The sequence below is a fragment of the Myodes glareolus genome, chromosome 14 (assembly GCF_982192425.1).
Source record: "Myodes glareolus chromosome 14, mMyoGla1.1, whole genome shotgun sequence".
In the NCBI taxonomy this organism is placed as follows: domain Eukaryota; kingdom Metazoa; phylum Chordata; class Mammalia; order Rodentia; family Cricetidae; genus Myodes; species Myodes glareolus.
This window is the reverse complement of record NC_142039.1, coordinates 47,906,385-47,930,233: the sequence shown is the minus strand read 5'-3', so window position 1 is coordinate 47,930,233 and position 23,849 is coordinate 47,906,385. Positions and strand designations below refer to the sequence as shown.

The following is a 23,849-nucleotide window of genomic DNA, read 5'->3' as shown; positions in this document are numbered from 1 at the left end:
GTAAACACTGTATTATGCATTGAGTAAATTATTAACTGGGAGAACAGCCACATCTGCTTGCTATTACCACTGTGCAAAAGTCATATTAGCCAGTTAATAACAGTGGTCCCTTTGACTTCGGTAGCTCCTAGCATGGTATGGAGTAGATGCAGATTTTAGTTAAGATTAGGAGTGGGAGAAAAGTAGGGTTGATAAAGATAAGAGTCAAGGATTAGATCAACTTCAAAAAATTGAAGTGGGTAAAGTAGCTGGGGAGGGGAGAGGGAGTTGGGATGCTGTTGGGTCCATGAATCATAGAAAGTATTAAATATGTGGAAGCTTACAATCAAGAAGGAAAAAGATGAGGGGTAGGTATGAGAGAAAGAAGAAAAGGTGTGAGACTGAGAATGAATATGTGAGCTGTGGCTGGAGAGTTGCTGAGTGCCGTAAACGGGGTGGAGAAGATAAGCAACAGCCCCAAGAGCCTACAGAGCAGTATACAAGCAAAACCCTCCTAAGTTATATAGTCAAGATTGTGATAGGAAGTAAGCAATAACGGCAGCACTTATGGAATAGTTTGCTGGCACAGCCACTCTGAGTTAATAGGGGAAGTTATTCTGGTGTGTTGGGGAGGGCAGGTCATATTCCTTTTCTCTGTACTCCACCTTGGCCTCTTCTGGTCTGCAGGTCTTGTGTATGTGATGAGCAGCACTTCCCTTGCAGTTTCTCACAATTACTGAGAATCTTAGTCACAGTATGCATCTGTCCCCATTTGGGAGGGTGTGAAGCTTATTTCTGGTGAAGAATGGCATTATCATTTCTTCCAGTACAGATCTTGAGGAGAAACAGTGCATAGATACTCTGTGGAAAGCTGTGTTCCTAAGTGTTGGCGAATGCAGCCTGGTGATTGAGTCTTGTCTAAAAGGTAGTAGGCCCAGAGTCTGGTTCCTAGTGTCATGTCCCCCATCAAAATTATTCCAGTATTTGAAATGACATTGGCCTGGCACATACGTGTGAACAAGATTTAGTAGCGGTGGGAAGTAGCAGACTGATGAACTTCTACAGTAGCACAAAAGAATGTCAAGGTAGATTAATGCATGTGAAAAACAAGTCCCCTAGAAAATGGATTTTATTCCAGCCAAGTGTTTTATTCCAGTAATTCAGATCATTTCTTTTTGTTTTGTTTTGTTTTGTTTTGTTTTGTTTCAAGATAGAGTTTCTCTGTAGTCCTGGCTATCCTGGAATTTAACCTTTAGACCAGGCAAACCCTGAATGAAGATATTTGCCTGCCTTTGCTTCCTGAGTGCTGCAATTAAAGGCATGCACCACCACCTCCCAGCTGCATCATTTCTTGTAGGTGGCACATCTCACATGCAGAGTAGTTGGTTTCTGTCTTTCAAGAGTCATAAAGTTGGCAAATGGTTTTGATCTTTTGCTATATCGGTTAAAAGAGGACACACTTCCATATAGGTCCTACCTAGAGTAAATATGTGAGCATTTGGTTGTAGATGAAACCTGTGACCTTCAGATTTTATGACAACATACTGTTGAAATGAAAATAAATGTATTTTAATTAGTCTGCTGAATTGGCAATGCTTGTGATGTTTCTATCTATTTACATTCATAGCTCTTTTTTTTTTTTAATTTGCAGTAGCAAGCATGATTCTCTTCAGAAACTCAGTACCTTTTTAGAGCATTTCTTCTCTATTAAGAAGCTTGGAAGCCACCCCAGGAAAGTAGCAAGGAGTAGAAGAGCTGGAAGGTGAACCCAGAAATGTGGTTAAGTGGACACTGGGAGGAGGGTTGGCACTTTAGATAATTGATGTCGGAGAACTTTAAACACACTCACGTCAGTGTCCTATTTCTCTTATTGTAGAACTACTGGATTTATTAAGAGGCCATTCGTTAGAAGTTTCTAGCAGTTTAAACAATAGTCACTTCTTTAAGTATTTGGGCCCATGTGAATCAGAACAGTGAAATCTGCCGTTGGGCTCACCACAAACTGGTTTTGGTCTGTGTGTGCAGGAAAGAATTGAGGCTTTAGTTATCGAAATGGGTACCAACACTATCTCACTGTGGGTGTGCTTCAATGTAGTCTATTTTAAAGCACCAAATAATTGCTATACATTAGAAGTTAACATCTTTCATGTCCTTGCAAAAATAAACTTTACTAAAATCTGAAAAGTTAGATTTGCTTTAAAAAAGGGCAGACATTATGAACCTGTCTTCTATACCGGGATTGCTCAGTTCTATATTAAAACAGTCAAAAACAGTTGCCACCACACAGAACTCCCAGCTCTTTGCTCTCCATTTTGTTGACAGTTAGGTCTCTGGGAAAGACCCGAGTTCACCAGGCTTTTCAGGAGCCATAGTGTAGTATAGTGTACAGCGTGTGTGATATAGTATGTGGTGTAGTGTGTGCAGCGTGTGTAGTATAGTGTAGTGTAATATTGTGTGGTGCAGTGTAGTATGGTGTGTGCAGTGTGTGTAGTGTAGTATAGTGTAGTGTAATATTGTGTGATGCGGTGTAGTCTAGTGTGTGCAGTGTGTGTAGTGTAGTATAGTGTAGTATAGTGTGGTGCAGTGTAGTATAGTGTGTGCAGTGTGTAGTGTAGTATAGTATAGTGTAACATAGTGTGGTGCAGTGTGGTGTAGTGTGTGCAGTATAGTGTAGTGTAGTATAGTGTGGTGTAATGTAGTGTAGTGTGTGTAATATAGTGTAGTGTAATGTAGTGTGGTGCAGTGTAGTGTGTATAGTGTGTGCAGTGTGTATAGTGTAATATAGTGTGGTGTAATGTAGTGTGGTGCAGTGTAGTGTAGTGTGGCGCAGTGTGGTGTGGTGCAGTGTAGTGTGTGCAGTGTTGTGTGGTGTAGCATAGCATGGTGTAGTAAGTACAGTAAGTGTAGTATGCTATATTCTAGTGGCTGGCTAGTCTGTCATGAGACTTGATACCTCGATGATTTTGGAAAGCATTTAGATCAGCACAGATTAAAGGTAGGAATGCTTTTGAAAGCATGTTCAGAACAGGATCTTTTTTTAAATATTTATTTTATTTATTATGTATACAATATTCTGTCTGTGTGTATGCCTGCAGGCCAGAAGAGGGCACCAGACCCCATTACAGATGGTTGTGAGCCACCATGTGGTTGCTGGGAATTGAACTCAGTACCTTTGTAAGAGCAGGCAATGCTCTTAACCTCTGAGCCATCTCTCCAGCCCTCAGAACAGGATCTTAACCACAGTATGCCACACTTTTATTTACAGGCGCTCTCTATCTATCTGTCTGTCTGTCTACATACACACATACATATATGTATACACACACATGTGCATACATGTAGCATGCATGCATAAGTCCATTCTAAAATGCTAAAGATACTGTGTAAATAAAACAATGACTTCCCATCTTGAATAAGCCGATTAAAAGTTAATTTTTAGAAAACTCATCTTAATTCTGTGAATATCTATCAAAAGGACAAAGCCAGACTTCTAGTGAAGATGATCAGTCGTGGGATGCAGACGAACTCGAAGCCATGATCTCCCAACTGAACCTTAGCATACAAGAAGTAGACAAAGGAGCTCGCACAGCACATGTATCACCTAGGGGAGGCTCCAAGGCGAGCCCTGGCATGCACAGGTCCTAGCAGGCTTCCATGTCAGTGGCCCAGCTGCCTTTTGGAGGGAATCATGGGAAGAAGCCCAAGGACTGTGTGTGCAGGAGTAGGGATGGGAGAGGTGTTGTCAGTGAGGTGGAGAGAAAGTAGTGGTGCAGTTTGCATTCAGAGGTGTGCAGGTCTTGCTGGTGGCCCGTGGGGAGAGATGAAGGCAAGCATGCAGAGACAGCAATGAAGCAGGTTTCTCACTAAGCAGGTGCCATTCACAAAATATCTTGGAGGAAACCTGGCAGGTTTCCATATTGTGCTGCATGTGAGGTTCCTGTGAATTATTCAAGAGATAATAGGTAATTGAGATCTGTGAGTCTCAGAGGGTTTGGACTGCAGGTACCCATATGGGAGATAGTATCTGAAGCTATAGGCAAAATTAGTGAGAGAAGATAGAAGAGAAAAATGTGTTCCAACTGAGATCTGACAAGTAGCAGCATTGGGAAGGCTGCTGTGTATCAGTGAGCTGGACAGAGCAGAAGTGAGGTCATTAGAGCCCTGTGGTCTGGCGGGGTAGAAGAGAAGCGTTTTTTGTGTGCTACCTTCCTGGCTGCAGCAGCATCTCACGTGTGCACATGGTCTGCCCCTTGCAACACTCAGGCTGACCCAGAGCTTGCTTATTACGAACACCTAATCCTGGCACGTCCCTTCTTGCTGTGCTTTGGGTATTTCTCATTTGTATTGAAAATAAAGATATAATCCATCTTGTTTAGCAAAACGTTTGGAGTGGCATAAGGCAGTGCACTCAGGAGTTAGCTTTTTCTGTGATTAATAGGTAAACCTGCAGTTTGCATTTTTAAGTTTGAAAGCAAAAAGTGTATTTTTACAAAGGAAAAATGATAAAAGCTTCAGCTTACATGAAGTTTTAAGACACATGTGAGTTAAAGGGTATGTGCTGTGCATATATCGAGGGCTGATTCTTAGAACACTCTACCCTTTTCACCCATTTTTGTCAATGATGTTCATGTAGAACTCAGCTCCACACGCTGTGTCTCTAGCATGTGTGTTGTATGTATGCTTAGATAAAGTATTAATTTATATTCCCACATTAGCTTCAAGGTAGTACTGCAATTATTTATGATGTGCCTATGTTTAGCTTAAAGAGTCTTTTGATGTATCTTTAACCTTAACCAACAGTACCTGGATTTTCATATTTATTTACTTATTTTTTTTTTTTTGTGACAGGGTGTCTTTGTAGTTTGGAGCCTATCCTGGAACTAGCTCTTGTAGACCAGGCTGGCCTCGAACTCACAGAGATCCACCTGCCTCTGCCTCCCAAGTGCTGGAATTAAAGGTGTGCACCATCATCGCCTGGCTAGTACCTAAATTTTCAAACTTAACAGTTTTGTATTGTGTTAATGAAGTATCAGAGTTTGATTTTGCAGTGTTTAATTTTGTTATTGCTTCTTTATCTGGAAAGATCATAAGCTTATCCTTTTAGGGTATTTTATGTAGTAATATTTGGTTGTCAGACATTTATTAATAAAAAACTAGAAGAATTCCAGTTGAACAGATTTCTCTTAACTATGAAAGCAGTTTTCCACACATCACGTAAAGAAAAACATAGGCTTTATGAGTAAACAGAAATAAATGATTCTAGAATAGTAGGATGTATTCTCTAAGGTACAGTGTAGAGAAGACAACGATTTATAAATAAAAGTAAAGTAGCAGATGTAGTACTTGTGTTTATAATAAATATTTATGGAAGACATGGAGCAGATGTCCTGGGGATCACTTCACTGATTCAAAGTTTACTCTTCCTTGGTTCCTGAGACACGATGGGAAGAACACCAGCTAGGCATAATACACAGGGGTTTAGCTGTATTGATTGCTGATTAAAATGGCACACTCAGTGCAACTACAAAATTTGTAATTTCAACTTGTTTATTGGGTTTGTACATAGATTCATACCAGAACTTAGAAAGAGGCAGGCTAGCTTCTTTTGGAGTAAGAAAGGTTTTTCTGGTTATGTCTTAGCATTTCATTTAATCAGGTTTAGTTTCATGTCTTCATGTATAGATGTTAAAGCATTTCTTAACTTTCCTAGGTTATTTCTAAAAGAGAACTAATACTTTTTTGTTTTCCAATTTCTCAGACTGCTGAAAAGTCAGGCCAGATTGAAAGATCCAAGAATGTAAGGCAGAGACAAAATGACTTCAAGGTAAGCAAGGGATGAGAGTGTCAACTCTTCAGGGCACTGAGTTTTCTCCCCAACATTGTGGAAAACTTTATAGGCAAGATGCATTTGATCATTCAGCACAAGCTTTCCCAGACTGATGATCATAATGCAGTTTTGCTTTTGCTCTTTCTAGAAAATGATTCAGGAAGTTATGCAATCCCTGGTGAAACTGATCCGGGGAGCCCTGCTCCCACTCAGTCTCAGAGAAGGTGATGGAAGGCAGTATGGAGGCTGGGAGGTGCAGGCAGAGCTCTCAGGGCAGTGGCTCGCACATGTTATCCAGACCATAAGGTAAGTGTGGACCCAGGGGAGCCATGTTCATTGAAAGGGCTTGGTGGGTTTACATATATTTGTTTGCTTTAGTGCTTTTTGAGAACAGTCAACATCCCAGAGTAGAATGTGTTGCTTAACATGTCAACGAAGAATTAACTTTCTATCTCTCTGTCCTGCTGCTTTGCCTATTTCTCACTTAGAACCTAACGAAGCAGCTCTTAAGCATTCCTGGTGTCTGTGCTAGATGAGAGTGTCATACTATATGTGCGTCCATCTGTTGCAGGAATCCTCTGCAGTCCCTGCTGCGCTCTCCTCTTTCTGCTGTTAGAGCTGTTGCTCATAAGCTCTATTCGGCATAATTGCAGGATGGTTCCAAGCAGTGGCAGGGATTGCTTGGGGTCCCACTTACTCTCTTGTGTTGTATTCCATTTGTTTGCCAGGCTGACTTATGAATCATTGACTGCCCTGGAAATTCCCAATGACATGTTACAAATTATCCAGGACCTAATTTTGGACCTCCGTATACGTTGTATAATGGTGACATTGCAGCATACAGCAGAAGGTATGTTAGGAAAATTAGTAGCTTTCACTTGACAAGGTTACCCTAGAAAGATTCCAAAGCCTTGAAAATAAGAGAAAACTAGTGTTAGGGAAATTTGTATGTATTTATTCATTTCTAACTGTAGAGTAGAATTTTTCTTCTTTTAAAAAAATACCTTTTAAGAATAATTTAGTTGAGATTTAAGACACTGCAGAAGCTAAGGTGGATGTACTTGAAGCTAAGAATTTATTTAAAATAACAAATTTTAAATAGAAACTGCTGGATAGAAAAGTTTATGTAAAATATGGACCCTGTTTAAGAAACTTGTGGATGTTTTCTAAGTAAACTTTAAAATTCGCATGAAATCAGAACATGATTGGCAGTGTTTCTGTGGATACTAGAAATTATACGTGCTTTTCTTTATACTTTGAAACTTTTCCAGAATTTTCTATATAGAGCTACCAAAAGGCCACCAAGTTATTTTTATAATGTGACTGTTGAAATATTAAATGTGTTTTAAAAAAGAAACAAATAAGAACATTGTTATAAACAGAATAGGCCATTATTATTTGCCACATTATTATTTAAGTGTGGAAGACCCTACACATACAATTGGTAGTTAATAGGACATTGTGTCAGGGAAGAGAATGGAATCCAGTTAAGAATCTAAACATTCCCCTCCATCTTCACCTAAGCAAGCCTCTCTGCTGAAGGTTTGGACAAGTGCCATTCCTCAAGATGGAGCCAGCCACCACTCAGGAGTGAGAAGGAGGATTCACCCTGACTCTAGACTGCACTGGGGGCTGATTTTGCACATGTCTAGCACTTGGTGATGAATACTGAGAGAGTAATCACTGTTGTGAGGCTTCTTTGCTCCTAGTCTGGAAAGCTCCAAATTAGGCTGTGCTGTTAAAAACAAAACAACAACAACAACAACAACAAAGTATTTGCATTAGCATGGTGGTGGCACATGCTTTTAATCCCATCACTTGGGAGACAGAAGCAAGCAGATCTCTGAGTTGAAGGCTAGCCTGGCCTACAGAGTGAGTTCCAGGACAGCCAGGGCTACACAGAAAACTGTTTCTAAAGACAAACAAACAAACAAAAGAACCATTTGTTAGAAAATGTGAAAAACACATAACAAATCCTCAAATCTGTAAATATTGCATTTTATCTCTTTTTTCATAAACGTATGTAAAATAGTTAAAAGCCACAACCCATGGATGTTTTTGTCTCTGTTGAAGTTCTTTGAGACAGGTATCATAGAAAGTATTTGTGTCCTTGTTTTCCATGTAGAAATAAAGAGATTAGCTGAAAAAGAAGATTGGATTGTTGACAATGAAGGACTGACTTCCCTAGTAAGTTTAAATTAATTTTATTGTTAGTCATTAATGTTTGTTACAGACAAGAGAAATGTGTTTATTTTCTTTTTTTGAATGTGTTTATTTTCTTAAGGATCATGCTCATTTTGCATTTTAACTCCAACTGGTTTCTAGAAATTGTGTCATGATCTTAAAATGTCCGTTCTTAAAGTCAGTTTTGCTTACTGCAGATCACAGGCATTTAAAATGAGTGAAAACAGTAGAGTCTGTGTGGGCCTGGACCACTACTATATCACTACTTTTGTTTGCATTACTTTTTAAAACTGGAGTGTGCTTAATTCTGCATTGCTTAGCAACTTGAAGTTTTCAGAAATGCAAGCTAGAGGAATGATGGTTCTGTCCCCAAAGCTAAAACAAACCCAAGCGAGAGGCAGAAGCCAGTGCAGGCAGCTCCACATAGGTCAGGCAGCAAACAGACTCATGATCTATTTCTAGAGTGTTCATTCTAGAAACATCCTCTTTCTGGGTGGATTTAGAATTTTAAGTGCCATTGAGAATACTTTTTATAGTTTTTTGTGTTTTCATGCCTGTTCGAGGGGTGCCTGGCAGTCTGATGGGGACTGAGTGGCTGCTGAGACAGAGACTTACGCAGGACAACAGTGGGTGCCTTTTCCTCATGCTGGCCACACAGCTTACTGTGCAGCCGGTGCCCAGGGTGACCTCTGCACCGGCTTCAGTCTGGCTGTCCTGGTGGTCCTTTTAAGCCTCACTCCTGTCAGGAGGAACTAGAGCAGTCTCTAGGTCGCCACAGCCACTGTCTTCAGAGTCTGTTGGCTCAAAGCATCCCAGTGCCTGAGGAAGTAGCTACTCTGCAGTATGACCACTGCCAGTTTCCTTCATGTCCTCCTTTGCAAGGGAGAGAAAATAAGTTCTGAGTTTGGAGCTTGTAGTTTCTGCCAAGAATAAAGTGGATTTAGTCCCACAAATTATAAACCACTGGTTAGTTGGGAACAGAGATCCCCCCAACATTTTTCCTTCTCCTGGAGTGTGCATGGGCTCTAAGTACTCTTACTTCAGAAGCTGGGGCTGGTTGTCTCCTTGAAGTTCAAGGCTCTACTCCAGGTCAGTGTAAATGGATGCCAGTGTTTTTTAAGTTTAGAAAAGACATAGCTACCTCCAGTGTTTTCTAAGTTAAATCATGCAAGAGATGAGCTGAGAAACTTCATTATTTTTAATAATCAGTAAGGATTCTTTTTCAGAGGATCTTTAGATTAAAATGCTTAATTGGTTGGATTTGTTCTGTTGATTGCATTATTTGCATTTAAATCTAAAGTATTCTTTGATTAGTTCTCACACTAGCTCTGTAAAGAAAGAGTGTATGTAGTACTTAGCTCATCACTTCCTGAGATATGTAAAAGACTATTGGGATAGTTTTTTATTGATTATATGTTGAAGTCATTTGAATTTCTAGACGACTGGCTGCAGGTTTATTTTCCCGTTCACTTGTATAGTTTAGAACAGCTTGTCTAGGTGGTGCTGCCCACAGTGTACTGGGCCCTACTGTATCAGTTAACAAGACAGCCCTCCACAGACATCCACAGGTTGATCTGATCCAGGCAGCTGCGGAGCTGAGGCTCTCCCTCAGATGACTGTGTGCTGTGTCAGGGCGACTGGCAGATCTAAGCCACAAGAGATGTTGTCTTAAACACGTTGTTTTAAATTTTCTTCTTAAGCTGTCTGACGTGGGATATCTCATGTTTCCTCTGTGGTTATGCCCATAGCACACATCACTCTTCTGATGATGGCGTGGAGGAGCCAACGCTGCTCTCCTGAGAGTCAGAGTCTCTCCTAGGGAAGACCCAGAGTCTCTTTGTTCCGAGTCTCTCTTCACCAAAAATGAGTAGAATGCCTTCATAGTGTGGATTTAGAAGTAGATGTGGCTCTGTACACAAAAGCATGACGTAAAGTACAAAGTTTTGGACAAAGAATTTTCTTTGTTAAGTTAATGCTTATGGCAACTGGGGCACCATGCAGACATCAAGTTACCTTAACATCCGTGCTTGATCTCTGTCTCAAATGGGCTTTGTACAAAGGAAGGAAAAAAAAAAAGCTGTATGTTCAGTTTGAGAAAGTTAAAAGTCCTTGTTTCATGAAAAGCAAAAGCTGACCCACACTCAGTCCGTCTTCGTCAGAAGGTCAGCATGTGCAGCCTCCTGGGGCCTGCACCATACAGTAGAACTCTGCTGGGAACCTGGAAAATGACTGCACTGATTATTAGGGAAGCATGGCTCTATTCTGTTTGTAAAATTGGATTTCCCTAGTGCAGTAATAACCACAAGATAATTCATTTTGTTTGGCCCTCGCTACACACAGACGTCACATGAATACACACAGGGTTTAAAAGAACTGAGCCCTGTGGGCCATGTGAAACAAACCACAGAGTGGTGCATCTGGAGTCTGCCAAAACATCCTCTAGCCCAGTGCTGGTGAAGAAAGCAGCTCTCGTGGTGGGCTTGATGATGCTGATGACCTTTGGGGCCGCTCAATGCAGAACTTTCTCAAGAGGAAAGAGGGGTCAAGACTTAGAGCAGGGGCCCACATCCCAGCTCTGAGCAGCTCAACCCTTTGTGCACATGCACCCTAAGGACAGACTCATTTATATGCCCTGAACTTTGATCTAACCCTCTGAGGAGAACACTTGCTTCTCCCTTTGCTGTGCCTGGGATTAGGAAGGACCCCTGTGTGTGCAGGTGAAAGTCTACTGTTTTATCATGTACTGTTCCCTCCCTCCCTCCCACCCTTCCTTCCTTCCTTCCTTTGGTTTTTCTTCCTTTCTTCTTCCTTCCTTCCTTTCTTTTTCTTTCTTCTTTTTTTTTAATTTGGAGAATTTTTTCAGAACTAGAATGTTTTTGATAACCTCCTACAGGTGGGTGATTCACTGACAACAGGCAGTACTCTAGAATACAAAGAGCAGTTGTTTAGACGATTTACTGCTGCCTTGGCTGAAGCTACTCTCTAAGCTGTCTAGTATTTTCTGTCCATTCATGGTACTAATATAGATGTAAAGAGTACGAAAGTCTAATTGAGATCCTAATACATGATGTCTAAGTGAGCACACATGAACACCAGCATCTAGTGGTGTGGGAGAATTGTCTGTATTCTGTCAATCATCTTTTAAATAAACACTGATTGGCCAGGCAGTAAGTAGAGGTGGGGGCGATGAGAACAGGAGAATGCTGGGAAGGAGAAAGCCCATTCTTCCCAGTTCTGCCCAGATCACTGAAGAAGCAGGATGTGACCTGCCTCTCTGAGAAAGGTACCAAGCCATGTGGCTAACATAGATAAAAATAATGGGTTAATATAAGCTACAAGAGCTAATAAGAAGACTGAGCTAATGAGCCAATCAGTTTATAACCTAATGTAGATTCCCCGCATGATTTTCTTTGGGGGCTTACCGGCTGTGGGAACTGGGTAGGACAGAAACCACAACAAGCCAGCCCTCATGTTACAGAATGGCACCCAACCTAATATTACAGCATCTGACTGCTCACAGATGACATTCAGTTTTTATTCTCAACATTGTGCTTGCTTTTTTTGTTTAATCATCTTAGGTAGCTGTGCCTACTGTGGAAGGTAGGTTAAATAAGCAGGTCACCATCTGACAATTTGTTCTCTCTTTGTTTTGCAATCTTTCAGCTCAAACCCCAGGCTTCCCACATGCTCAGCTATAGTGAACAGTGTGACTCCAAATGCTTTTTGTGCATTTACGGTTCAGCCTTTTCTTCCTTTTCCCACTTGTACTTTTAACTACTCTTCATGGTGCTCCTCGTGGTTTCAGTGTGCGTCAATACAGTGACCAAGGCCCTATTTTAGAAAAGTAAACTGGTTTTGTTTTGGTTTTGATGTGTATGGATTTTTCTTCTGCTTTTTCCCAAACTCCTTCTAAAAACTGGTGGCTCTGGTTCTTCCTGAAGATGTCCTGCCCAGAGTGTTAGTTCAGTGTTAGTCTTGGCCTTGTTCAGAGCCCTTGCAAATCTTAGGTCCTAATCCCTCTCTGCACTCGTGTTCAGTGCTAGCACCTCACTGTCTTACTGAGGCCTCAGTCCTGTGTCATGATGTCCTCTCCTGTGTCATGATATCCTCATACCTCTTTTTCCCGGTTCTCAGGGACTTTGACCATCCTATTTAGAGAGAAGGCCCTCACGCAGCATTCTTTATGAGCTCCAGTATTTTCTCCATGATGCTTCTTATTAAGTTACAGTTTCATGTCTATAAAAAGCAAAACAGCAACAACAAAAAACCTGTGACTGTCATGCTGGATGCCTCTCAACTTGGAAAAGCATGTAGTGAGAATTCTATCAGATCTGCTCATGTGAACTTCAAGTGAACACGGAACACAGGCACTAGGATCTTAAAATCTATTTCCACTTCTTTTCTTTTCTATCCATTCATTTTTTTCTTCTCTTTTCTTTTCGGTTTGTTTTTCTTTTTTTCTTTTCTTCTTCTTTTTTTTCAAGACAGTGTTTCTTTCTCTATGTGACCCTGGCTCTCCTAGAACTTAACTTTGTAGATCAGGCTGGCCTCAAACTCAGACCTGCCTACCTCTGCCTCTTGAACGCTGGGATTAAAGGCAAGCTGCAAGTTTCTGTTTTTGACTTAGTGTACATAGAAAATAAGTCCAGTGATTTACTCAGCTTTACGGATCTTGTCCATCCTCCAGATGGTTATTATAACCTTAGGTTTGGCTGAGCAGTGTAAGAGGTGGCCCACCTAGAAAATTGACCTCATACATAATATGCATGCAGCGTAGTCCTCAGGTATGAATGCCCTACATTTGTTTCTTGTCAGTTTCCTATGAAAAGAGAATTTTGATTTAAAAAATTTACTCAGTTCTACATGAATTAGAAAAGCCTTAGTCTCAAAATTTAACTCTTTTGAAACATGCCAGTCTTAACCTCACTACATTTAGACTTCTGGTCAGATTTTGTTCTTTTCTGTAACTCCAGAGACTTGAGCTTTCGATTGCTTTCAGCTCCATAAATAGGAGGTTTTCTTTCTTTCAGCCATATCAGTTTGAACAGAGCATCGTGCACTCCCTGCAGTCATTGAAGGGTGTTGTCGACTGCAAGCCTGGAGAAGCCAGCGTGAGTTTCGGCCCTCTTCCACGTGCCTTAGCCAGTTTTAAGAAATCCCTACGTGGTATGGAAGGACTGGGAGGAGAGGAGGGAGGAGAAACTGTAGTTGAGTGTTGCCTGCACTTTTCTGTGAATCCCCACACCCGATTCAGGCGCGCGCCTCCCGAATCAAGTCCACGAGAATGGATAAATATCCTAAGGGTTGAACAGACATACAGAGAGACCAGGCTCATTCACCAAAGAAGTAAATGGCAACTTTATTAAGCACAAGTCGGGCAAAAATACTATGGGGCAGAAGGACAACAGCCCCCTCCCATCCGGAACAGGGAAAGAAGAAGTCAGGCAACTGTGCCCAAGGTCAGAGAGCAGCTGCTGTGGAACCTTGCTTGCAGGTGGAATTACCATAACAAAAGAGGGCCCAGTTCTCTCTAAGCTAAACCCTCAGCAAGCCGAGAAACCAGGAAGTCAGAGGAAAAATATCCTCCCCCCTCTCCCTGCATAGCACCTTGAGCAAAGGGGAAAAAAACCTGGGTACTGACAGTTGGGATGTAAAAACAAGAAGAAAAGAAATTCCTTACCTGAGAACTACAATTAACAGTAGTCATTGACATCCAAGAGCTGTTCTGTCTTCTAAATGCCTTCATTTAGTTACCTACTTCCATGTGTTGAGTTCAGGATCCAGGGCAGGCTGAGCAGATAAAATGTGGTCCAGCATCTTCAAGTAGAACAAAGTTCTTGTGGACTGATTGAAAGTCTGACTTGGGTATCCTCAGCCAACTGGGGATCAGAACCATCACTGGTAGGAAGCTGTCTAAGGCTAGCCCTTCCGAGTGAGGGTGCTGACACTCAGAGTGGTGTTCCGTGTTTTAGCTTTTACATCTAGTATTTCAAGCAAAACGTTTTGTTTGCTTAGCAAAATCAAAACTTTTTTTTTTTTTATCTAAATCCTTCATAGGTCTTTCAACAGCCTAAAACACAGGAGGAGGTTTGCCAGCTAAGCATCAATATCATGCAGGTAACTAAGCGCAGTGGTAGAAACTCTGAATCCATGCACTCATCTGTCATTCACCATTGATAATGTTCATATCACTATTAAATAAGAGATCTTTTAAAATCTCATCTGTGTGCCAAAGCGTCTCAAATAAGTTGGCTATACAGATAAAGTTCAATATGTAGGATTAGTTCTTGTTTGTTTTAGCAATGCCTGTATATTTCATTCTATTGTATTCTGTCTGCTTTCATGGTACTTTGTATTTATATCCTTTAGACAGCACAATAAATTGAATGGATATTGGTTGCTTATAATTCATCTAGAGTTGTAATGCTATTTGATTGGGACCAGTGCTTTATAGGTACATAAATGAAGTTGAGCATGTTTGTGAATGACTAAGGAAAAGGAAAAGGGTCTTTCTTCTAAAATGTATTCAAGAACATAACTGACTACATAAACGTTGATTCAAAGTGCTTATGATATTCTGTCACTTTTGTAGTTAGGCATTGATGGGGTATATATATTTCTACTACTTAGTTCACATGTACACAGACACACACATACCCTTACACATATATATTACTAGACACATCTCTCCCCTACCTTATATTTTATTGTCCAAACAAGTCTGCTTTAATTTATATAAACTTTTTTTAATATTCAAATATATTGATACCTGAAAACTCATATCACTGAAACTTGCTATTTTTAATCCAGGTTTTTATATACTGTCTGGAACAGTTGAGCACCAAGCCTGATGCAGACATAGATACTACTCAGTAAGTAAAAATGTGATTAATCTCATCGATGCATTTGAGAGTAATAAAATGTGAGAAATACGTTCCATACTGAGGTAGGGTCTCAACGTGAAATCTAGGTTGGCGTGAACTTATTATATGCTTGGGTTGCCCTCAGTCTCTGTGGCCCTGGCCTCAGACCATGCCCTGCCTGACTCTTGACAGACACCTGTTCTCTCCCGCTCTGTTACATGGAGCAGCACATAATGCTGTTGTCCTTGTTTTCCTAATGTGCAGTTTTCCGGTTGATACTTAGCATGTGAAACTCCTGTGTGCGGTCTTTTTGGATGACACTTGGCACATGAAACTTCTATGCCTCTAAGGTTCATGCTTTAACACAGATAATATCAAAATAAGTGCTTACAGAACCTAATTGGCAATTTGAGAATTTTTCTATTTACTTGTGTCTTAGTTCGGGTTTCTATTTCTAGGAAAGACACCATGACCATGGCAGCTCTTATGAAGGAAAGCATTTAATCGGGGTGGCTTACAGTTTCAGAGCTTCAGTCCATTGCCATTATGTTTTGCAATGGTGGTGGGCAGGCAGACGTGGTGCTGCAGAAGGAGCTGAGAGTTTTACATCTTGATCCAAATGCAGCAAAAGGAGAGACTGTGTACTGGGCTTAGCCTGAGCATATAGCTTACAAAGCCTGCTCTTATACACCTATTCCAACAAGGCTACACCTCCTAATAGTGCCACTCCCTATGAGCATTGAAAAACAAGACTTTATGGGGGACATCCTTATTGAAACCACCATTCTTAGCATTAAATTTTATTCATTGGTATATAAAACTATTGTCTCTAGGGAACAAATACTTTTTTGAAAAATCTGTGTGTATATGCACATTCCCAGTGTGTTTACTTGCATGTGTATGCATGTACGTATGTGTGTGTGTGTATCTGTGTGTGTGATGGGTCAGGGAAGGCATACTTTGAGATCAGAAGTAGCTGATGAATGTTTTTCTCAGATATGTCCCTGCCATATATAGGCTGGGTCATTCATTTGCCCAGAGCTCATTGACTCAGCGGTCTAGCTAGCCCATTTCCACCTCACAACTACTGAGAGCACAGGTGAGCTGTCATACTCACCTGGTATTTACACGGGTTCTAGAGAGCTGAACTCTGCTGCTCACATTGGGTTGCAAGCACTATACCAACGGCTATCTCCTCAGCCCCACATTTTTAATTCTTGTCGGTCTTTTTTGATATGATCTATGTATTTGGCTCATTATGCCACCAGAACATTGCATCACTAATCACAGCCAGATCTGTGATCTGGTGAAGTCAGTCTTTTTTTCTACTTTGCTAGAATTTCTCATTCCTTTATTGCTGGATTCTAACGGGTAGTGCGGCATTTCCTAACTTTATCTTCTGCTCTGGTCATATGTAACTCTATGTTAGTTATGCTGTTTTAATTAGCATTTCTTTATATTTCAACTCGTTTTCAGATTTTTATTTTTTTTGTTGTTATTGTTGATGTTTTGTTTGGTTGGTTTTTTTGAGACAAGGTTTCTCTATGTAGCCCTGGCTGTCTTGGAACTCCCTGGCTGTCCTGGAACTCGCTCTATATACCAGGCTGGCCTCTAATTCAGATCCACCTGCCTCTGCCTCCCAAGTGTTTTTATTATTGCTGTTTTGAAGTATTATTTGATATTCATCATATTAGTCTTCCATATGAATTCAAGTCAGTCAAGTTTAAAGAAAAAAAATTTGCTAAGGTATTTCTTCTGATTCTGTTAAATCAGTAAATAAATTAGTGGGTTACCCTGCTCTTGTTTTTCACCTTTTAATGTTTTTGATTGCTTATGAGTTATCAACTAATTTCTTAGCTCACCTGTAAGTAGGTCACTGTGAAAATGAGTTTCGAACTTTCCCCTGGAAATTCTGATATTCAAAAACATTTTAATTGTATGACTATTATTTGACATTTGACCATTTGGTAATTTGTTTTTTAATTTAATACAGTCACTTGAGTATTGAGAATGTTCCCATAGAAGTTTTATGTAGCTCAGGATAAGAAATAAGTCCATAGCATTTCCTTATATATGTTAAATATAAGGAAAACATACAGAAGGTTGTACAGCTGTTTTTATCAAAACATTTGAAGTCAATGTAGTTTTAAGTCAGTTTTAGTTGTGACTGTTCTCTTGCCTCTTCTGCATTTAGTCTTTCTGTGGATGTTTCGTCTCCTGATCTGTTTGGGAGCATCCATGAAGACTTCAGTTTGACTTCAGTAAGTAAAATGCCAAACACAGAAACTAAAGTGTGTCACGTTAAAGGTTGTGGCTGTGGTAATCAGCCTGAGTCATGAAAGATGGACTCTGTAGACACTGCGCTTTGCTCTGGGACTACATTATGTTGTGTAAATATTTGTGTGTGCGTATCACACGAAAAAAGATCTTTCCCTGGAGTAAAACATGAAAAGACCCAGCACGTCCGCTGCCTCTTGAGTGTTAAAGGTGCCCTGGTTGTTCCCTGGTGCTGCGGAGTTGCCTGGATGGCCTGGGAGGGGCGAGGCAAGGCATTTCCATTGTGTCGTTTGCCCCTTCAGCCTAACAAACTCCACTTTCGCTCCTTTATTTCTACAACTCCCCTGTTTTGTTTGAACACAGGTTACATGCCAAAGCCAAACCAAATTCCTACAGGCTATCTAATGGAGGCATTCACTCAGTGCTCTGTTGAGGGTTTCTTCCCAGATAACCCCGCATGTGTTGGGGAAAAGTCAGCTAGAACAGGTGCAAGAGCTCTGGGAAGCCATAAAGTGAATTGTGAGTCTGGGAAGAAAGTGGGGTAGAAGGAATGGGCTGGAGGAAAAGGCCTTTGAAACTAAGGCCCAACCAACCATCTGGCCCAGCTATTCTTTTGCTTTCTTCCTCTTTTGGGAGCCTAATGGATACTTAGTGACCTTTCCCCCTTTGTTCCATTCCTCACTCCCAGCTAACACTGTGACCCATCAACCGTTTCCCAGCTGGTTTGCATGCACCCCTGATATGAAGTACTGCTCTGAGCCTCCCATCCCTCTTTAGGGATAGAGAGGAGAGCAGAGTGGTTCCATGTGACCCCTCTCCCAGGAGGTGCAGAGCTGCCCATCAGACTCTCAGCTCTCCTAGGTTTGTGCTTACTTCCCCTCCTCACAGCATCTTACCTGTCCACTCACTTCCCAAGGTACGCTCATTGCTTCCCAAAATTGGTTTCGGTGTTCTTCCCAATGGAGGGTGTCTCATGAGATCTAAGTCTTCATCTCAGGGACTGAGATCCTCTCAGGGCTGTGGCAACCAGAAAGGTAACTGATTTGGTAAGAAAGATATCTAGATTTAGAGTGGGAAGATTCTTCTTATTCACAACCTCAGGGGCTTTGAGGACAAGAGTGTCCCTTCTTGGTGCTGTCTGGGAGCACAGAGAAGTAATGACCGCAGGTCAGCCGAGCTGCTATGGTCAAGTGTTTGTCTCTACACCAGGTGCCGGCAAGCTTCGGCTCAACCATCCAGACTAAAGAGCTAGGTTGTTGTCATTCTCCTGTTCTTTCCACTTTCATTTCATGTGATGTTTCATATAACATATATGAACAAAATATACTTGCTAAGAGTTAGTCTTTAGATCACTGAAGTAATTCTTTTCACTTTGAAGAGCTTCCATACCTGCTGTAGCGGGAAAAAGCAAGTCAAGCCAGCTTGGGACCAGGACAAGAAAGACCCCAGGCTCAGTCCAGTAGAATAGACATTCACGTCTGCATGAAAGAGTGTAAAGGGTGGGTTTGAAGCCAGTTGGCACATTTGCGGGCTTCAGCATGTTGGCAGTGGCTGCTGGAAAGTCTTTATTTCGTGCCCTGTAAAGGAATGTGTCATGATATGACAGGAGGTGACAAAAGGGGACATGGCTCCACCATGGCCAAACTGCTTACTTTCTAGAAGTGTTCCTGCTGTGTATTCACTATGGAAAATAATGTCATATGCAGTATGGCCTCCTCTAGCCTTTTTTTTTTTTTTGCATGTGGAAGATATGTTTGTAATTATATCTATGAATAGAAAACTGGCAGTGTACATTTAACCCAGTTTAGCCATGAGTTCTTTGGCCTTTTCCAGTTTGGCAATTCAAACCACAGATTTAGGACCCAGGACATTGCCTCCCCAGTGGCGGTGGATCTCATCTTATCTGTCATTATAATTTGCCCTAATAGCTTCCACCAGCTTAGCCAGAGCATCCTAGTCTTCCGAATTAACCTGTGTGAAGGCATCAATGGTACATATCTTCCTGTGTACCAGCCACTTAGCCTGGCTTTTCCCTTGTGGATGCAGTAGGGAAACCCCATCTTCAACACAGGGCAGGTAGGAAGACTAGTAGCTCAGTGCGGTCTACATCAATGGGCAGTCACCACCAGCTGAGCCTTCTTTTCCTCCACCAAGGTAGCGACTGTATTGACCCCTGCTAGAAGGACAGGTGGTCTCTGAGTTGATACATCCCTTTTGCCAATAGCTTTCTTCTCAGCATGGGCCATCAGCCTTGCTTCTTCTCCTGCTTTGTCTGTGGCCTCTACCTGTGGACACACTTAACAGCTAAGTAACGATTTGCCAGTTCAGAGCCTGGGTGAACTGGTTAATAGCAGGAGGTACTTTGAGCCGCTTACAGAGGATGGTCCTTTGCCATTGCAGCCTAATGTAGCGGGGCCATTTGACAAAACATTTGAGATCTCTTTTGGGCTGGATGCCCTGCCCAGTGCCAAAGTTCTTAGACATTTTCTCAAACAAAAGATTCACCACTTTTTAGACCTCCTGTTTCTTCATGACAGCGGGGGCTGGGACCACCTTCTTCCCCTTGGCCTTCTTTCCCTTGGGTGTCTTGCTCAGCTGGAGGAGAGAGTCATCTGGCCTTTTTATATTTCATTTTCCAACTAAAAGTTAATTCAGGGCCACCACCTTTGGTTGTCTGGGTTACTTTAATGGTTCTGTAATCTCTTATTTATGTTTGTTGAGGACCAAAGCTGGTGGTATGTAGGCAGCATTGTGCTGGAAATATAGATAGGGAATTGTAATAATGAAGTGAGAAGATGTTTAAGTACTAGAAGATAGATTTGCTTGGCTGTTGACTTTAGAGACTCTGGTTTATCCCTTGGTCCACATGCCTCAAAGAATAGGAAGCTATGTTTTTCTGCATTTTCTCCCCTGGAGCACTTAACTCTAAGTTACTGTGATTGTACACAGAAAGAGTAGCCGACTGGGGGTGAGAACTCTTCCTGGAAAGTGGTTTTGCCTTAGTTTTTGTCAAGGATCTTAACTGAAGACCCTGGATGAGTCACCATTCCAGAGAATACCTCACACCTGCAGGAACACAGATTGGGGCTACCCTGAAGTGAACCACAGCAACAGCAGGGCCATTCCTAGAATTTCTTTTACAGATAGAATTCTTCTGAACTGTAAAAAGCCCATTGTATTCATAGCATTGTAATTGCCGTCTAATAATTTTGTATTAGATTATTTAGGTAGGTAAAACCTTGAAGAATATAACAGCGAGAAGCTCGCTTCACTGTTCCTTGTCTTTCTGGAGAGGGGAAAGAGGAAGTGTCCTCAGAGACACTCACTCCCCATTAGAAGGAGGTTCTTCCTGGACATAGGAAACATTCCCACAGGCCCTCACAGGCAGAAACTTCTTGAAGGAACAAGGAGCCCTTCAGATAGATAATATGATATTAAAGTGTTCTTAAGTTGTAAAAGATTCATAAATCATTTTCTAATAGTTTTTATATTTTATGTAGTTATTCTTAATATCAGTTTGGGTCGCCTTTTGTGTACATAAAACATTAAAGAAAACATTTGACTCTTTGGGGGATATTGGATGTAGAACCCAGAGCCTTGTCCATTCAGGAGAACAACTCACTGCTGGGCTGTACCCCAAGTCTCTGTTCAGCTCTTCAGTGTAAATGGAATAATCAACAATTAGTGGAATTGGGTTATGTTTTTTTGTATGTTAGGAAATAAACAGCCAAGAAAATTAGGGCATTGGGTATTGATGTTAAAGGGCAGAAGCCTCTCACTACACTTAATGTATGATCAGGGTTATCTTCTGCATTCTCCAGCACTGTCAATGTAAACTGCTAATGACTTGTTTGAATTTTAGGAGCAGCGACTTTTGATAGTCCTGAGCAATTGCTGCTATTTAGAACGTCACACCTTCCTAAACATAGCAGAACATTTTGAAAAGCACAACTTCCAGGGAATAGAAAAAATAACACAGGTAAGTGCTTTGGTATTCAGTAGTCAAGCCCAGTGCTGTTTTCTCAGCACCTCCTAGGCTCCCCTCCATTCCAATTCCCCAGGCCCCCATACCCATTCTTCTTACCAGACCCATCTATCAGAAGAATGGTTTTCTTCCTTGCCTTGAGTTGTTAATGTAACACTGCTTTTCTCTGAAGCAAAGCTTTCTCATGGTTGAAGTGGTATGCTTAATCCTGTCATTGTTCAAACATCAGGTAAGACAATTAGGAGAGAGAAACAGCAAGCCTAAATCTTTGAGAGTCTTTCCATTTGACTCCTGTTGGGGTTAAGCCTTTAGGTACTGCTGACATCAACCCTGGTCCTGACTTCACAGAGACCTCTTCCTGCTAATCTAGCCTGTCCCTCCCCTCTTTATCTCCCTGGGAGTCAAGGCCTGCCTCTGCGCACTGCTCAGCCGGCGCCTGTACACATCCTGCTCCCTAGCCTCTGGCCTCTTCCTTCCTGGCTTAACCAGAAGTCTTATATGCCTTGTGCTCCGCCTGCTGGATGTAGGCAAGTGTGCAGATCAATGGAGCAGGTTCCGTGATTTAGAATGTTCACGCTCTTGTTTATAGTTTTTCAAATAAGCAGAAAAGGAAAAAATGAAATACCTTGTTATAAAGATTGCTAGTTCCTGAGCAAAGTTTATCAGATTTCTAGGTAAAACTGAGCCAACTGTCTAATGCCAGGACACTTTTCTCAGCGAAGAAAACAAGAAAGATAACCATCTTATTAATCATGTCATCGGTGTTGACTCTCAGTGGACGATCTACTTTTTATAAATGATGCTTCCAGTTCATAAACTAGCTTGGGTTTTTTTTTTTTTAAGAATGAAAATGTCAGAGTGGGTGGCTCTGTCTTGTTTTCCTGCCTTTTCGTAAAGATTAATCATCCTGCTGATAAGTGGTGTGACTTAGGCTTTGAGACCAAATGTCTAGTTTATTTCCAGAAATTTTTTATGTTCATAATTGCAAGATCTGTGGAAAGTAGGCACTCTATCTTTATTCAATATGAAGAACTTTATCATTAAAGTGTAAGAAGTGATCAAGAGTTGCATAGGTTAGAAGCGGAGTTTGATTCTCTGTTTTTGTGAAGTAATAAGCAGAAATTATGTTGCCTCTGTTTATACTATTAAGAAGCAGAGCGAAACTGACATAAAGGAAGGTTTTCAGTATCTTTTCCTGTCTGTCTAAATCACAGAAAAAGATAATATGAGAACCTGGGGACAGCTTAGAATAAGCAATAGGCTTTTTATCCACTTTAGCATTACATTTTTAAAAATTATTTCTTGAATGTCTTGAAATTATTCAGTTGTGGCTGAAATGAATAAAGTGGTTGGGCCACAGCGCTCCTGCTTACAATACTGTGTGCCGAAGCTCCTATTTCCATGGTGTCAAACGAGTAAGAGTCCCTTGCTCTGAAGGAAAGAAAGGTCCCTCATAGCCCTTATTTTTCACAGTTCCCTTTCCAATGACATAACTCTAGATGCCTGCCAAGAAAATCATAGGGCAGGTCACGATGGACAGCTGTCTCTTCCGTTTCTGTGTTTACCCTAGCGGCTTATGCTCTTTTGGAAAATCTCTCTCTCTCTCTTTCTCTCTCTCTCTCTCTCCGTTCCTCCTATGGGATGTGCTGCTGGCTGGCGAGGCAGGAAGAGGCTCTACCACTCCTGGCTCCTCTCTCTTCTTCCTTTCCTGCTGCCTTTCCTTTTCCCTTCCCAATTTCTTCCTTATTGGTGCTCTGCCAGTAGAAGCCTGAAAACAACTATTTCTAAAATTCCTTTCATATTGTTTCTTGATTAATAATGATTTAATTATCTTGTTTCTAAAATGTGTTATGTTGCACATGTCCTGGCATTCATGTGGAGGTCAAAGGACAACGTGTGGAAGCTGTTTCTCTCCTTCCACTGTGTGGATCCCAGGGATTGAATTCAGGTCATTGGGCTTGGCAGCCAGCATCTTTACCAACTGTGTCATCTCTCTGGCCCTTCATTTTGTTTTTACCTTCAAAATAGAGTTAATTTAATATAGAAATAGCATATACATAGTCATGTTTTTTAGGACTTTATTAAAATTTAATGATCAATTACATTTATGGGTGGGATGACTTCACAGGTACAATTGTATTTATTTTTATGGCATTTTTCATAAGTATGTGTTCATGTGTGCATGGGGGGGCTGTCTTTGTAGGCCAGAGGCCAACATCAGGGGTTTGCCTCTATTTTCTTCCTTATCTTTTGAGGCAGGCTCTCTCTTTGAACCTAGACCTCACCAATTTGGCAAGGCTAGTTGACCAGCAAGTCCTGGGTTATAGGTACACATCATTGTAGCTGAGATTCAAGCATAGTTCCTCATGATTATACACGGAATACCAACCAACCTAGCCATCTCCCTAGCCCCTCAATATGTAATTTTATTTAATGTAGAATCTCTGAGAAATTAGTAAGGATGGTGTTTTAGTTCTGTGATTTTCATGGAGCAGAAGTGCAGCGTGTGTGAACTTCACTTGAATGTAGCTGGGACTTGAAAATTAGTCTTTGATTCCATGTCCTGAGCGCTTCCAGCCCTATATTATATCCTAAGGCTGAGAATGGAATTGGTCTCATTATAGACCCCCAAGGAAATGAAAATAGGACACAAAGTTAATTGATTAGTGTGTGGCAATTTAACCTTGAGTGTCACTGAGTGGCAGTTCATTAGATAAGAATATACAAGTCCTCT

At 41.2% G+C, this 23,849-nt stretch overlaps 1 protein-coding gene and 1 pseudogene across 1 annotated transcript in view; one reads left to right on the top strand and one right to left on the bottom strand.

The window, feature by feature from the left end:
* The window catches only part of Exoc2 (exocyst complex component 2), a 170,053-nt gene that overhangs the window by 99,478 nt on the left and 46,726 nt on the right, over positions 1–23,849 (top strand). The window contains exons 14-22 of the mRNA XM_048428015.3: positions 5,738–5,803; positions 5,955–6,112; positions 6,535–6,656; positions 7,932–7,993; positions 13,021–13,101; positions 14,048–14,107; positions 14,801–14,862; positions 17,048–17,114; positions 20,993–21,109. Of these exons, the coding sequence (XP_048283972.1) occupies positions 5,738–5,803; positions 5,955–6,112; positions 6,535–6,656; positions 7,932–7,993; positions 13,021–13,101; positions 14,048–14,107; positions 14,801–14,862; positions 17,048–17,114; positions 20,993–21,109 (795 nt within the window). The remainder of the gene's footprint in view (positions 1–5,737; positions 5,804–5,954; positions 6,113–6,534; positions 6,657–7,931; positions 7,994–13,020; positions 13,102–14,047; positions 14,108–14,800; positions 14,863–17,047; positions 17,115–20,992; positions 21,110–23,849) is intronic.
* Positions 18,925–20,253, bottom strand: LOC146892013 (large ribosomal subunit protein eL8 pseudogene; annotated as a pseudogene).